The sequence below is a fragment of the Tamandua tetradactyla genome, chromosome 4 (assembly GCF_023851605.1).
Source record: "Tamandua tetradactyla isolate mTamTet1 chromosome 4, mTamTet1.pri, whole genome shotgun sequence".
Classification (NCBI taxonomy): domain Eukaryota; kingdom Metazoa; phylum Chordata; class Mammalia; order Pilosa; family Myrmecophagidae; genus Tamandua; species Tamandua tetradactyla.
In genome coordinates, this window is record NC_135330.1 from 72671506 (window position 1) to 72683625 (window position 12120).

The window sequence follows — 12120 nt, forward strand, 5'->3', positions numbered from 1 at the left end:
TTACATGTCTGTTATTTAGTTTTAAGATTTTTTTTTAATCCAAAGACACTAAGTTGTTATGTAAATAGGGGCTCTGGAGTCATTGAATATACAGCAAATTTATTGAGCAAGTACTATGTACTGGGACCTCTTTTATGTAAAGAAGAGCATGCCTTTTTAAAAGTTACATACATGTGGAGAATCAAACCAAAAATAACAAACAGAAAAACAGGAGACTATTGGATAAAAATAGGAGCTATTCCATTCTTTAATACAGGGAAATCAAATAGAGAAATGACCAACTGGGAGACTACCTTAGATTAGGTAGTCAAGAAAGCCCTTTTTAAGGTGACATTTTAGGCAGAGTTTTGAATGACAAAAAGGAAACAACCATTTGAAAATAAGGGGGAGGCGCATCCCAGGTAGAGGGAATAGTCAGATATTTAAGGCAAAAACAAACCTGGAATGTTTGGTGAACAACAAAGGGGACCACGTGGGTAGTAAGTGAGGATAACAGTGGTTTGCTAGGTTATTGGAGGAGCCAGCAGGAGTGTTGTTTACAAGTGCATTGGGAAACCACTGGGCATCTTAAGCCCAGTGACAGGACGTAATTTACATTTTAAAAAGATCTGTCTCGCCATTGTATGAAGAATGTATTATAGAAAGGCAAGAACAGAAGCAATGAGAAGGCTAATGAAGTTAGTTTAGGCAAGAAATGATGATAGCATGGCCTTCTAAAGGTTTGAGTGGACATGTTTTGAATGTAGAGTCAATGGGAATCCTAATGAATTCCAGATTAGGGAGAGAGGAATATAGGGCAACCCCTAGGCTTTGGCTTGAGCTATGGAGTGAACTGAATAATGGGCAGTATATTATGTTTCATATATCAGTGGTACTTTCTGTAGTGTCTCCGTTTGTTTAGAACCCAGGTTGCACTTGTATTATTTCAAAAAGACACTTTCTTAATTGTGAATAGCTATTACTGAAAAAGCAATCTTGAGCAGTTGTTTTCTTCATAATATGAATGTTTGAATATTTGTGATTTATGACTTTAGTCTCCCACCGCTTACAGAACCATTCATGATTCACGTTAGTCTCTCGAACTCATTTGCTCCCATTTTGTAATTCATTCAATTAGAAAATATTTATTCATTGCACATGACACAGGTTCTAAATAAGGAACTTAGAACATAGCAGATGAAGACTGCCACATAGACCTTATATTATAGAGCCAGAACAGACAATAAGCAAAAATGTAAGCAAATATATGTCAGATAAAGACCATGGAGTAAATAAGGTAAAGGAAAGGGGTAAGGGAATGCCAAAGGGGTGAAGTGGAGGTTGCTGTTTTATATAGGGTGGTCGCCTCGTTGAGAAGAGAACATTTGACCAGAGACCTGAAGGAGGTGAAGGAGAAACAATGTGAATATGGGAGGGAAGAATGGTTCAGAAAGAGAGAACAAATAGCTCCAAAGCAGGAAAATACTTTGTGTACAAGAAACAGCAAGGTCCGTGTGGCCGAAGCAGAGTGGGAATTGTGGCAGGAAATGAGCTTAGAGAAGTATGGAGGTAGGCAGGCAGATACTACATGGTTTTACAGGCCATTTTAAGATCTTGATTTTTATTCCGAATGAGATGGAAAGTCATTGGGGATGGTAGAGGGGAGGGGATATTAAGCAGAAGAATGAAAAGATAGTGAGCACTATGGCTGCTTTATGGAGAAGAAAATATAGTAGAGCAAAAAAGAAAAGCAAGAAGACCAGTTTGAAGGTTGTTGCAATGATCCAGGTAAGATGCTGGTGGTTTGGATAAGGTGTTAGTAGTGGAGATGGTGAGAAAAGGTTATTAGATTCTGGATATATTTTGAAGGTAGAACTTACATGATTCTTCTTTGTCTGACACCAAGGTCTTTGGGTCAAACAACCAAACAGAGTTCCCATTTACTAAGATGGAGGAAACTGGGAGGAATAGATTTAGTGGGGGAAAAATAGTTCAGTCTTGGACATGTGAGTTAGAGATGTTTATTAACATGGCATTGAGTAGACAGTTAGATATTCCAAACAGGATTTTAGGGGTGGGATTTAAAATATTTGTTGTTCCTAATAATGAAATCCTGATTTAAAATTTATTCAAGGAAGAAAAGGTGGGAATACAATTTGTTTCAGTTGTCCAGGCCATGTGTCTTATTAAAAATTTAAGTTCCAAAGGCTAGGGATGATGTCATTTTCATCATACATATCCCAGCATTTAGCAGAATGCATAGTACATAGAAGGTGCTCAATTTGTAATAGCTGAATTCTGAGTCAGTCAGAGAAAAAATGAAAGATTGTCTTAGAAGAAAAAGGGTGGAAAAGCCTCTGAGTGTGGACATACCAAATAGAAAGGGGCGAAGAATATGTCCCCAAATACTTAGGAGATTTAATAAAACCAAAGGAGGAATGTTTCTATTTTCATTAAGTAGTTTTTTTTTTTTTTTACGTATAAAACTAATATATAAAAAGATGAATTTAAACTGTGTAGAAGGATATAAAATAAAAAGAAAAATTCTCCATCCCATTTCCCAAAAAATGCCTTCTTTTAACAGTTGGTTATATAGCTTGCAGAAGTTTCCTAAATATGTAAAGATATATGCCCTACCTGTTCATTTTTAAGAAAACATAAATGGATCTTATATAGTGTTCTGTAACTTGCTTTTTCCCCCATCTTAGCAATGGACCTTCGGCACCTTTCCTTATTGGTATCTATAGGTTTGTGTTAAGAGAGGGATTCTGGAGCCAGACTATATGAGCTCCATTGCTGGCTCAGTCATGTACCAGCTGTGTGATCTTGGGTAAAATACTGACCTTTCCGTACTTCAGTTTCTTCATCTTTAAAATGAGGATAATAAGAATTACTACCTTCATAGGGTAGATGTAAGGATTAAATGAATTGACATATATAAAACACTTAGAATGGTATCTGATACCTGGTGAGCACTATTGTAAGTATTTGCAAATATTGTTATTAATTTTTTTGAATAAAGTATTTGATTATATGGACTTATCATAGTTTAATTATTTCTCTATTAATTGGTGTTTAAATTGTTCCCAGTCCTCATGCATATATATCCTTATGCTTTTCTGTTATTATTGTTACTGAGAACAATAACACAGTTGTTTGTAGGACATATTTCTTGAGGTAGAATTGCTGGGTCAAGATGATTTTGATAATTGCTCCAGCAATATTATATGTCAATTTTAAATCCTACTTCTGGCCGAGCTAATTAACAAATTTACTTTGTAATCTTGCAGAAAACCAATAGATTAATATCTGATGAGAGACAAAGAGAAATTTTTTATTAAACCTCATGAATTGCTATTTTCATAGCTTAAAAAAGTTCAGCACCTGCAATTTCTTGTGGTTCTGTAGGGCTTAGAAAGATGTCATTTATATTTTTAAAGTGATAGGCCTTTTCTATTTATTTTTGAGATTAGCTATAACAAATTTGTTTAGGCTGATGTCATTATTGTTAAAGATCACCATATGTTCACATTTGGATAAGTTTGTTTGTTAGGACTGATCTTAACTATGCAGAAAGTAAAAATCTATTTAGCTTTTGTGAGTGGGAAACTTCAAAGGTAATATGATGTTTTTGTAGGTTGTGTAATTTTTATGATTTCAAAAAGTATGTGATAAGACCAAAATTGTGTTTCTTTACCTTTATATTGAACATCAAATTTAACTAGGCACCCAGCAAGGGCTGAGGAAGACCTTAAAATAGTGATTCCACCTCAAATATACAGAATTCTTATAATTCACATTAGGGTAATTGTTTAGCCTAGGAACAAACTCCATAAAGAAAGTGCCAAGAATCACATTTAAAATTTTTATCTAATAATGGAAAGAATATGGAAGATAAAATAAATAAGATGCCATTTTAGATTGCTCAAATTGGTAAACTTGATAATACTGGGTGTGGGTGAGGTACTGTGAAGATGGCACTGTTATATATTTATAAGAGTGGAGTCTGGTATCTCGTTTCTATAGAGCAATTTAGCAACATGTGTCAGAAGTGTTCAAAATATTCATGCTTCTTGACCTAATGCTTTTGTTTATCGTTAGGTGATGGGATTATAGATGATTTGTATATTCTGATATTTTGCTGTTTTCATTGTTCTTTTCTGTATTTTCTGAAATTTTTGCAATAAATCCGTATATTAATTTTAAAATAGGAAGAAAAGATGATCAAAAGATGAAAGATTTCCTTTTTCTGAAAGATTTCCAAAAGCTTTATAAAGATATCATCTTTTTGTAATGCGATTTAATACCTGTTATTTTACATATAACAGTTATTAAGTTAATAAGTTATTAAGACTCTGCAGTCAGGTAAGGAGATAGTAAAAGGAGAAAAACAATATTAATATGAAATAAAATGTGGTAAATGTTAAGAAAGGGATGAAGTGGTTTAGAGAAGATAGGAAATGTAGCCCAGTGAGAGGGGCTCAAACTTTTGGTGAAAGAGAACAAATTCTGAAGGACCTTCAAGAATGTATAGTATTTTGACAAGCAGATATGGGGGAAATTAGTAGGAAAGAAAATTCGAAGTGGTAGGTATAGTATGAGGAAAACCCAGCATGGATTATATGTGCAGAAATCCAGTTCAGACAGATTGTGTGGTGAGGGAGAGAAAATAAACCAAGTTTGGTCATAAGCTTTTGTGCCAGAGTGACTCAGATGTCAGAAAGAAGAAGTGATTTTGAGGGTAAAAATAAAAATTTAAGCACATAGAATTTAAAATTTCTGCAGGTCATTCAGGTGGAATTGGTCTAAGAATGAATGAAACTTTTCTTAGAACTTTATTAGGTAAGTACTGTTTCTTGCTGATCTCTGGAACTTTATAGCTGCAGGTACTATCTACTTTGCAATGGCACGTATCATTCTGATGAGTTATCATCTGATTTAACAGGCACTGACTAAAGGCCTGTCATGTCCTGGGTACTGTATATGTGGGGAATGATATAAACAACTTGGTCCTATCCTCAAAGTAGTAATTTCAAATATAGGAGAATTCTTAAGAAGTACCACTTAATTTAGATTGCCTGTAAGAATCCCAGCCTCATGTTCAGGCATTATTTTTAGTGTGCTACAATATAGGTATTTAGAATATGACTGATAGGAATATCGTTATTGTTATTTAAAAAATGAGAGAAAGATGGAATCAATTTTGCTCCTTTTGTGAGTTTCTAAGTCAAATACAAATCCTTAAATTTTAGTTTGACTATGGAAAGTGTGAAACATTGAGTATGATTTAAAGAGAAAGAAAGCAGTAGCTAAGAAAAAAAATGATAGGAATAAGTAAAAACCGTAACTGTTACTAAATTTTTTTAAAATGATTTTATCAAAATAGGGAAGATTATTAACTAGATCACAGGTCGAAAGAGATGAATGAGTGTCCTAGGATTGATATGGCAGCTATTATTTAGCATTTACTAAAAGTCACAGTATTGGGTGTTTTATGTATTTATTGAATCTCTAACTTTCTCTTTTGAGATGAATTATACATTTACCCCTGTTTCAGAGAAATACAATCTAAAGATTAATATTCTCTTATGGAATGGGAAGTAGAAAAAGAATTTTTGGATGCGTGCATGGTCTTTGACTCATATAATCAACTTTCCATGATTATTTCCCTTAGAACTTAGGTATCCCTGATAGATGATGCTTCATAATGACATTAAAAATGTGCTTGAAAAAAATTTGCCTACTTTGTGTTAGTAGAGGGATTTATTTTTAACACATTTTCCTTAATTTCCCATTTTTGGAAGCTACAAATATCCTCACAAAGTACACTTCTTCGGTTACTGTTTTCATGATTGCTGGAAGAAATATAGTTAATTCTTCTTTCAATTTGTGAGAGTTTCTAGTCAGTGGAGCTGTGGTAGTTTCTGACATTTCTTATAATTTATTTAAAAATTCTAATTAACAGAAGGAATTGGAATTTTAATAGTTAAAAATATGCTGACATGATTACATAAGTATTCCTTGTAAAAAGGTAGACTATTTATGTGGATTGATTTTTTTTATGATTTTAGTTTTTATATGTTTCTAATGTCTATTACAATAATCTTTCTCATTAACAGGCTTTATTTTTGGTCCTATACGAAACATGATGTGTTTGGGGAGAGGGGAAAGATGGGGAAATGCTATTAATTGATCATTTATAAAGATGTAGTTTTATGCTAGATGCCAAATCTCCCCTCCAGTCTTGGACTGGGCATTTTCAAAGTGGAATGATATTGTTGATTTTTTTCTCCATTTATTTATGTATTTATTGATGTATTTCTACTTGACCAGGGAACCATGCTTGAAAAGCTTTTACATAGACAAATCAAAACATAATCAGATGTTTCTATGGCTGAATTATATTTGTTTAAAGCAGAATTTTAGCAGTGAGATTTCATATTAGTATTTGTTATAACTGATTTCCGTTCAAATGAAGAAATAAGATGTCTTTTTAAAAATAATTGTTCTCAGGAGGTATGCTTGACACCATACCAGTAAACAGTAACAAAAGGATATTTTATTAAATAGGCTTTTCTTACAGTTCACTTATTCTAATGGGTATTGTTGACCTTTTTTGATTGATTAGAATGCTTCAATGTAGATAGAAGCATATAAATATAATTTTATCATATACTATAATAATTAAACATAATATTGATAGAATGTTCCATATTTTTCTAATGATTTAAATAAGTAACTATTAAGATGAGGAACTAAATTTATTATTATTATTATTTTTTAATTTGTTTACAGGTGGCAAACTCTGGTCATATATCAGTAAATTTTTAAACAGGAGTCCTGAAGAAAGTTTTGACATCGAAGAAACGAAAAAATCTCCGCTTACCAAAGTTCACCTGCAACAGCCAACTTCTAGTCCTCAGGACAGCAGCAGCTTTGAATGCAGTGGAAGTGATGTTGGAACCATGCCTGAGGTTCTGCCTTTGAAGACTAGCCTTACTCCAAGCTCTCAAGATGATAGCAACCAGGAGGACAATAGCCAAGATACCTCTCCAAAATGGCCAGATTCTGGCTCAAGTTCAGAAGAAGAATGTACTAGTAGTTATTTAACATTATGCAATGAATATGGGCAAGAAAAGATTGAACCAGGGTCTTTGAATGAGGAGCCCTTTATGAAGTCTGAAGGAAATGGTGTTGACACCAAAGTCATTAAAAGCTTCCCAGCACACCTTGCCGCTGACCGTGACCGCCCCAGCACACAGCTGCTATCTCATGTGCTAAAGTTTTGCCCTGAAGATGATAACCCAGAATCAGTTAACTCTCCAAGAACATCAGACTCCCTCAGTACATCTAAAAACAGCCCCATGGAGTCCTTTAGGATAGACAGTAAGGATAGCTCTAGTGAACTCGTGGGACTTGATTTGGGGGAAAAATTATATAGCCTAAAATCAGAACCTTCAAAACCAATCTTCTCTCTTGCAGATGGAAACAGCATGTCAATGGGTTTTAATATTAGCAAAAGTAAGGTAGAGTTTAAAGCTCAGGACACCATTAGTGAGGGATCAAATGACTCAGTCGCAGTTATTTCTTTTAAAGATGCAGCTCTTAATGATGTCAGTGGTACTGAGGAAGGAAGACCTGATCTTCTTGTAAATCTACCTGGTGAATTGGAGCCAACAAAAGAAGCTGCAGCAATGGGACCTACTAAGTTTACACAGACTAATATGCACATTATAGAGAGTAAACTTTTGGAAGCTCCTGATGTTTTATGCCTCAGACTTAGTACTGAACAATGCCAAGCACATGACGAAAAAGGCAAAGAGAAATCGAGTGATCTCTGCCAGCCCAAATCCCATAGTGTAAGAGAGAAATCCTATGCACAGGAAGATGTTGGGATGTTATTTATAGCGACTGTTGATCACAGTAGTTCAGGAGATGTAACTTTGCCACACAGCTCAGATCCTGAATTACAAGGACTTGGAGTGGTTGGGTCAGCACCATCTGCAAAGAATACAGAAGAAAGCTTATTTCATATTTCTAATCCTCTCTCAGGTGCTAATGAATATAATGCAAATACAGATACTTTAAAAACAGAAGAAGTTTTGCTGTTTACAGATCAAGCTGATGATTTGGCTAAAGATGAACTAACTACCTTATTCCAGAGAGACTCTGAGACCAAGAGAGAGTGTGGGTTAGCACTAAAAGGAGATGAGGAAATACATCAGATTTTTGAGGACCTTGATAAAAAATTAGCACTAAACTCCAGGTTTTATATCCCAGAGGGCTACATTCAAAGATGGGCAGCTGAAATGGTGGTAGCCCTTGATGCTTTACATAGAGAGGGAATTGTGTGCCGCGATTTGAACCCAAACAACATCTTATTGAATGATAGAGGTCAGGAACTTTTGCAAATGCACTTCTTTTTTATTCGCTGTTGCTTCCAATTAACTGAGTAGGCGTTTTATCTTGTAATTAGTATCTTCATTTCCTGTCTAGAGCTTCATTATCAGTGCAGCAAATTCACCCCCAGTAATAGCTTCTAGTACTTAATGATGCCATTATTCTTAATGATACTGTTTTTAGCTACAAAAGGAGTAATTACAGTTCACTTCTGCAGAAAATGGAAGAGAAAAATGTTTTGATTTCTCCTGTCGTTTTGTTTTTAGGACACATTCAGCTAACGTATTTTAGCAGGTGGAGTGAGGTTGAAGATTCCTGTGACAGCGATGCCATAGAGAGAATGTACTGTGCCCCAGGTTAGAGCAATCTCCTCAAATGTTTCACTTGAAAAAGTAGCTCAGCATCTCTCATTTCTTTATGGAAGTTGTATTTTTCACTACCATTTCACATGTGGGTTGAATTTGGTCATCTTTAACCCTTCCAAGGAGAAAATTTGGGAGTGAAAGTATTATACAGTTCGACACTCTGTGTGTGTGTGTGTGCGTGCACGCATGTGTATGCATGTGCAAATGACTTGCTGTTGTTAAATGAGTTTATACTTCCCTCAGAACTAGCAAGGAATTTTATTTTAGAAGTTTCTTAACTTCTTAGTGTCTAGAAGCACCCTTAAAATACTCTGAGCCTCTTTGAATGATTTTTTTATTGACATGTAAAAAGTGGCTGACTGAAAGTATAAAATTCGTAAGGCTAAAAATGGATAAAATGTAGAATTATATATTTTAAATGCTGTGTTTCTAACTTTGGTGATGAGCCAATCTAGCTTTTTAGAGTAGATTTTTAAGGGTTCTATCTAAATTTTGGAAAGTTTAGGAAGTAAGTTCTTGTTTTTAAACAGCCTCTTTAGCCAACTTTTGAAACAATAGGTTTCCCTTGCCTTAACTTTGTTGTCTTTATTTTTTTAAAAATTTGAGTCTTATTTCTGGGGCTGTTACATCCATAGCTAATGAATACAGGTAGTTTAAGCATGTGGATTGATTGGATTTGAGTTACTTTTCTATCTGTCATGAGTGCACATGGGGCTCTATTTAGATCCATAATTCTTTCACCTTTTGCCTGTCATTCAGCTTCTTTGAATGGCCAAGGTTGCTTCACTTATCACCCACTGGTCTTCAGTGGAGGTTCGAGCTGATTATGTTAACATGATCTCCTTAGTTGTTGATCAATAAAGTATTTAATGCTTATTAGCTAACAATGTACTATTGATGCTAACAGTGTTTCACTGCAAAATGGGAAATGATTATACTTACAATTGAAAAAGCTATGTTGTTTTTGGTTATTCTTCATTGTAAAGAATTATTTCTGTTTTGGTGAACAGCGAAATTTTTCAATCTGCAAAACAAGTATCTTAAAGCTTTCCTGAAAGCAACTATTTGGGGTTTCTTACCATTAAACTTTTTCTCTCCTCTTTTCCTTCTTCCCCCAAATTAGGACTGTTTGATTTGATTTCTTTGTGGGTGTAGTAGAGGGTCTCTTCTTCTTTTGTTTCTCTCAAATAAGTAATATGATGCTGTTTTATGAAACTAAGTATGACTTAGTTAAAGAGATAGCTGTCATTTCATAGTGAAATCGCTTTATTATAGTTGTCTGGTTCGTTTTATTTATATAGATTCTCCCCCCCACACACACTTTTTTAATTTGATAAGAATAACATTGCAGGTACCAGTGTGCATAAATACGTGTCACTTGGAATGAACTTGGAAGTTTTGACATCAAAATTAAATGACAGCTTTGTCTGTGTTTGTCCACCCTGTTAAATTCTGAATTGAAGTGCAGTGTAAACTACCACAGCAAAAGCAAATATTTATGGGGTATTGTTTAATATATATAATTAATTGACTCCTTGTTTTCTATTTTTGTTGTTACTTTTTAATTGAAAACTGTGTAAGGTTGTATTTTGGTATTCTAGTCGATTATTTTCCTTCAAGTTAAAGCACAGTCATGTTTGCTTTAACATTCAGCATGTTGACATCTGAGAACTTTTATATGTTTGGAACAAAATCATACTGCATTCACGACAGATACATACTCTCAGTTTCATGTACTTGAATACTGAATGTAATACAGATTGCTTTCTTTACGGCAGATTACTTTTCTTTTTTTAATTTTTAAGCATCTTTTTCCAGAAATCACAGTTCTCATAGTTCACCAGCAGGTGGCAATCTACCATTAATGGATTTTTGCTCTCATCTTTGCGGTTGTCCTTTATTAACATTTGATAAAAGCTATAGTCTGAAGAAGGACTTTGTTGCAACTGTTTACATGAGAGAATTGTACTTTCAAGTTTTGTGAGTTGTAAAAGTATCTAGCATTATGACACACATGGAAGAAATGTGGAAAGTCTCTTCATCCTTGGGCATATGAATTTATCAACAGGGTAAAACAAAACCAGTAATGACCTTAAGTGAAAAATAACTCTAGTGCTCTAGTTAGATTTTCTCAAACCCAGAGAGTTACAGAACTCGGTTAAGTCATTCTCCCCACTGCTGCCTTAATAATGCACGGGCGTTATAACAAAAAACTGTAAATTATCGTATTTCAAAACCAATTAACAGTACTACTGATAAAAACTGTAAGTAGGCTTTCCTTCTCTTTTCAATGCGTAGGAGCAATGTTAATATGCTAATATTTCAAGGTTTAAAAACCACAAAATAGTACATGGACTCCTTGGCCGTCTTTTTTTTTTAGGCAGGCACCAGGGATCAAAACCGGGTCTCTGGCGTGGCAGGCGAGAACTCTGCTTGTTGAACCACCGTGGCTTACCCTTTGGCCATCTTTTGATTGATCTTTAGAAACACTAAAGGGCCAATGGAGCAATACCCTTCCCCCCCTTTCCTTCTCCTTGACTCTGACCTTGGTATTATTGTCCAAGTAACTCTAAAGCGTGTTAAGCAGTTGATGTTTGGTTAGAAAGTAAAGTTGTTACAAGATTATGATGAGAAGTGATTCACTTCTGTTTAAACAGCATGCAACCTCTACCCCTACCGCTCCTCTCTCTTGGGAGTCCTTATCACGTATTTGTCCTAAAAACATTATCCACCTGCCCTGTACTTTATAATATCAGCAGTGTATCTTTTTATCTTTAGTTGGTGTGCTTTATATTTTGAGAAAAATTTCCAGTAACAGATTCAATTTACATAGACAGAAACTTGAGCAAATGCCAACTAGCAGGGGGGCCATTATTCTGCTCTATAAATAAGTTTAAAGAAGAAAAAACACACACACAGAAACCTGTGAATCAACATGTTTTGGTCTAATTGAGGGGAAAAGCAGGATAGATAAATTTTGACATGCAAATGATCACCTTCTGTTATTTAAGTATAGTTCCTGCCAACTTTGTGATCTTAGATTTTAAAAAGTCACAGTCATTTCAACAATGTATACTACCAAGGATGTTAGAGATTCTTAAGGCTCTACAACAAAACTGAGAACTGAAAAAAAAAAGTCACTTTTTTATCTTGAAGGAAACAAATCCAACAACAAAAGACAAAAACCATGGAGCTTTCTCTGTCTACATCTGTGAAAAAGCCAGCACATAAATGGTGCAGCTGCAGGCCTATCAAGAGGGTCTTGAGAATACGAATTCACTGATCAAACCTAGCCCTGTTTTCAAAGTAGAAACCATTCCTTTTCGGTCTACTTTAATTCTTAGGTTATCTAATAAGAATCTCTAGAGAGGTTTTA

At 34.7% G+C, this 12120-nt stretch overlaps 1 protein-coding gene across 5 annotated transcripts in view; it reads left to right on the forward strand.

The window, feature by feature from the left end:
- Positions 1-12120, forward strand: part of RPS6KC1 (ribosomal protein S6 kinase C1) — a 306592-nt gene that overhangs the window by 261191 nt on the left and 33281 nt on the right. For 4 of the 5 annotated variants that reach the window (XM_077157789.1, XM_077157790.1, XM_077157791.1 and 1 more), the window contains 2 exons: positions 6775-8373; positions 8646-8735. In XM_077157789.1, the coding sequence (XP_077013904.1) occupies positions 6775-8373; positions 8646-8735 (1689 nt within the window). The remainder of the gene's footprint in view (positions 1-6774; positions 8374-8645; positions 8736-12120) is intronic. The other variant, XM_077157793.1, reaches the window with a different exon arrangement.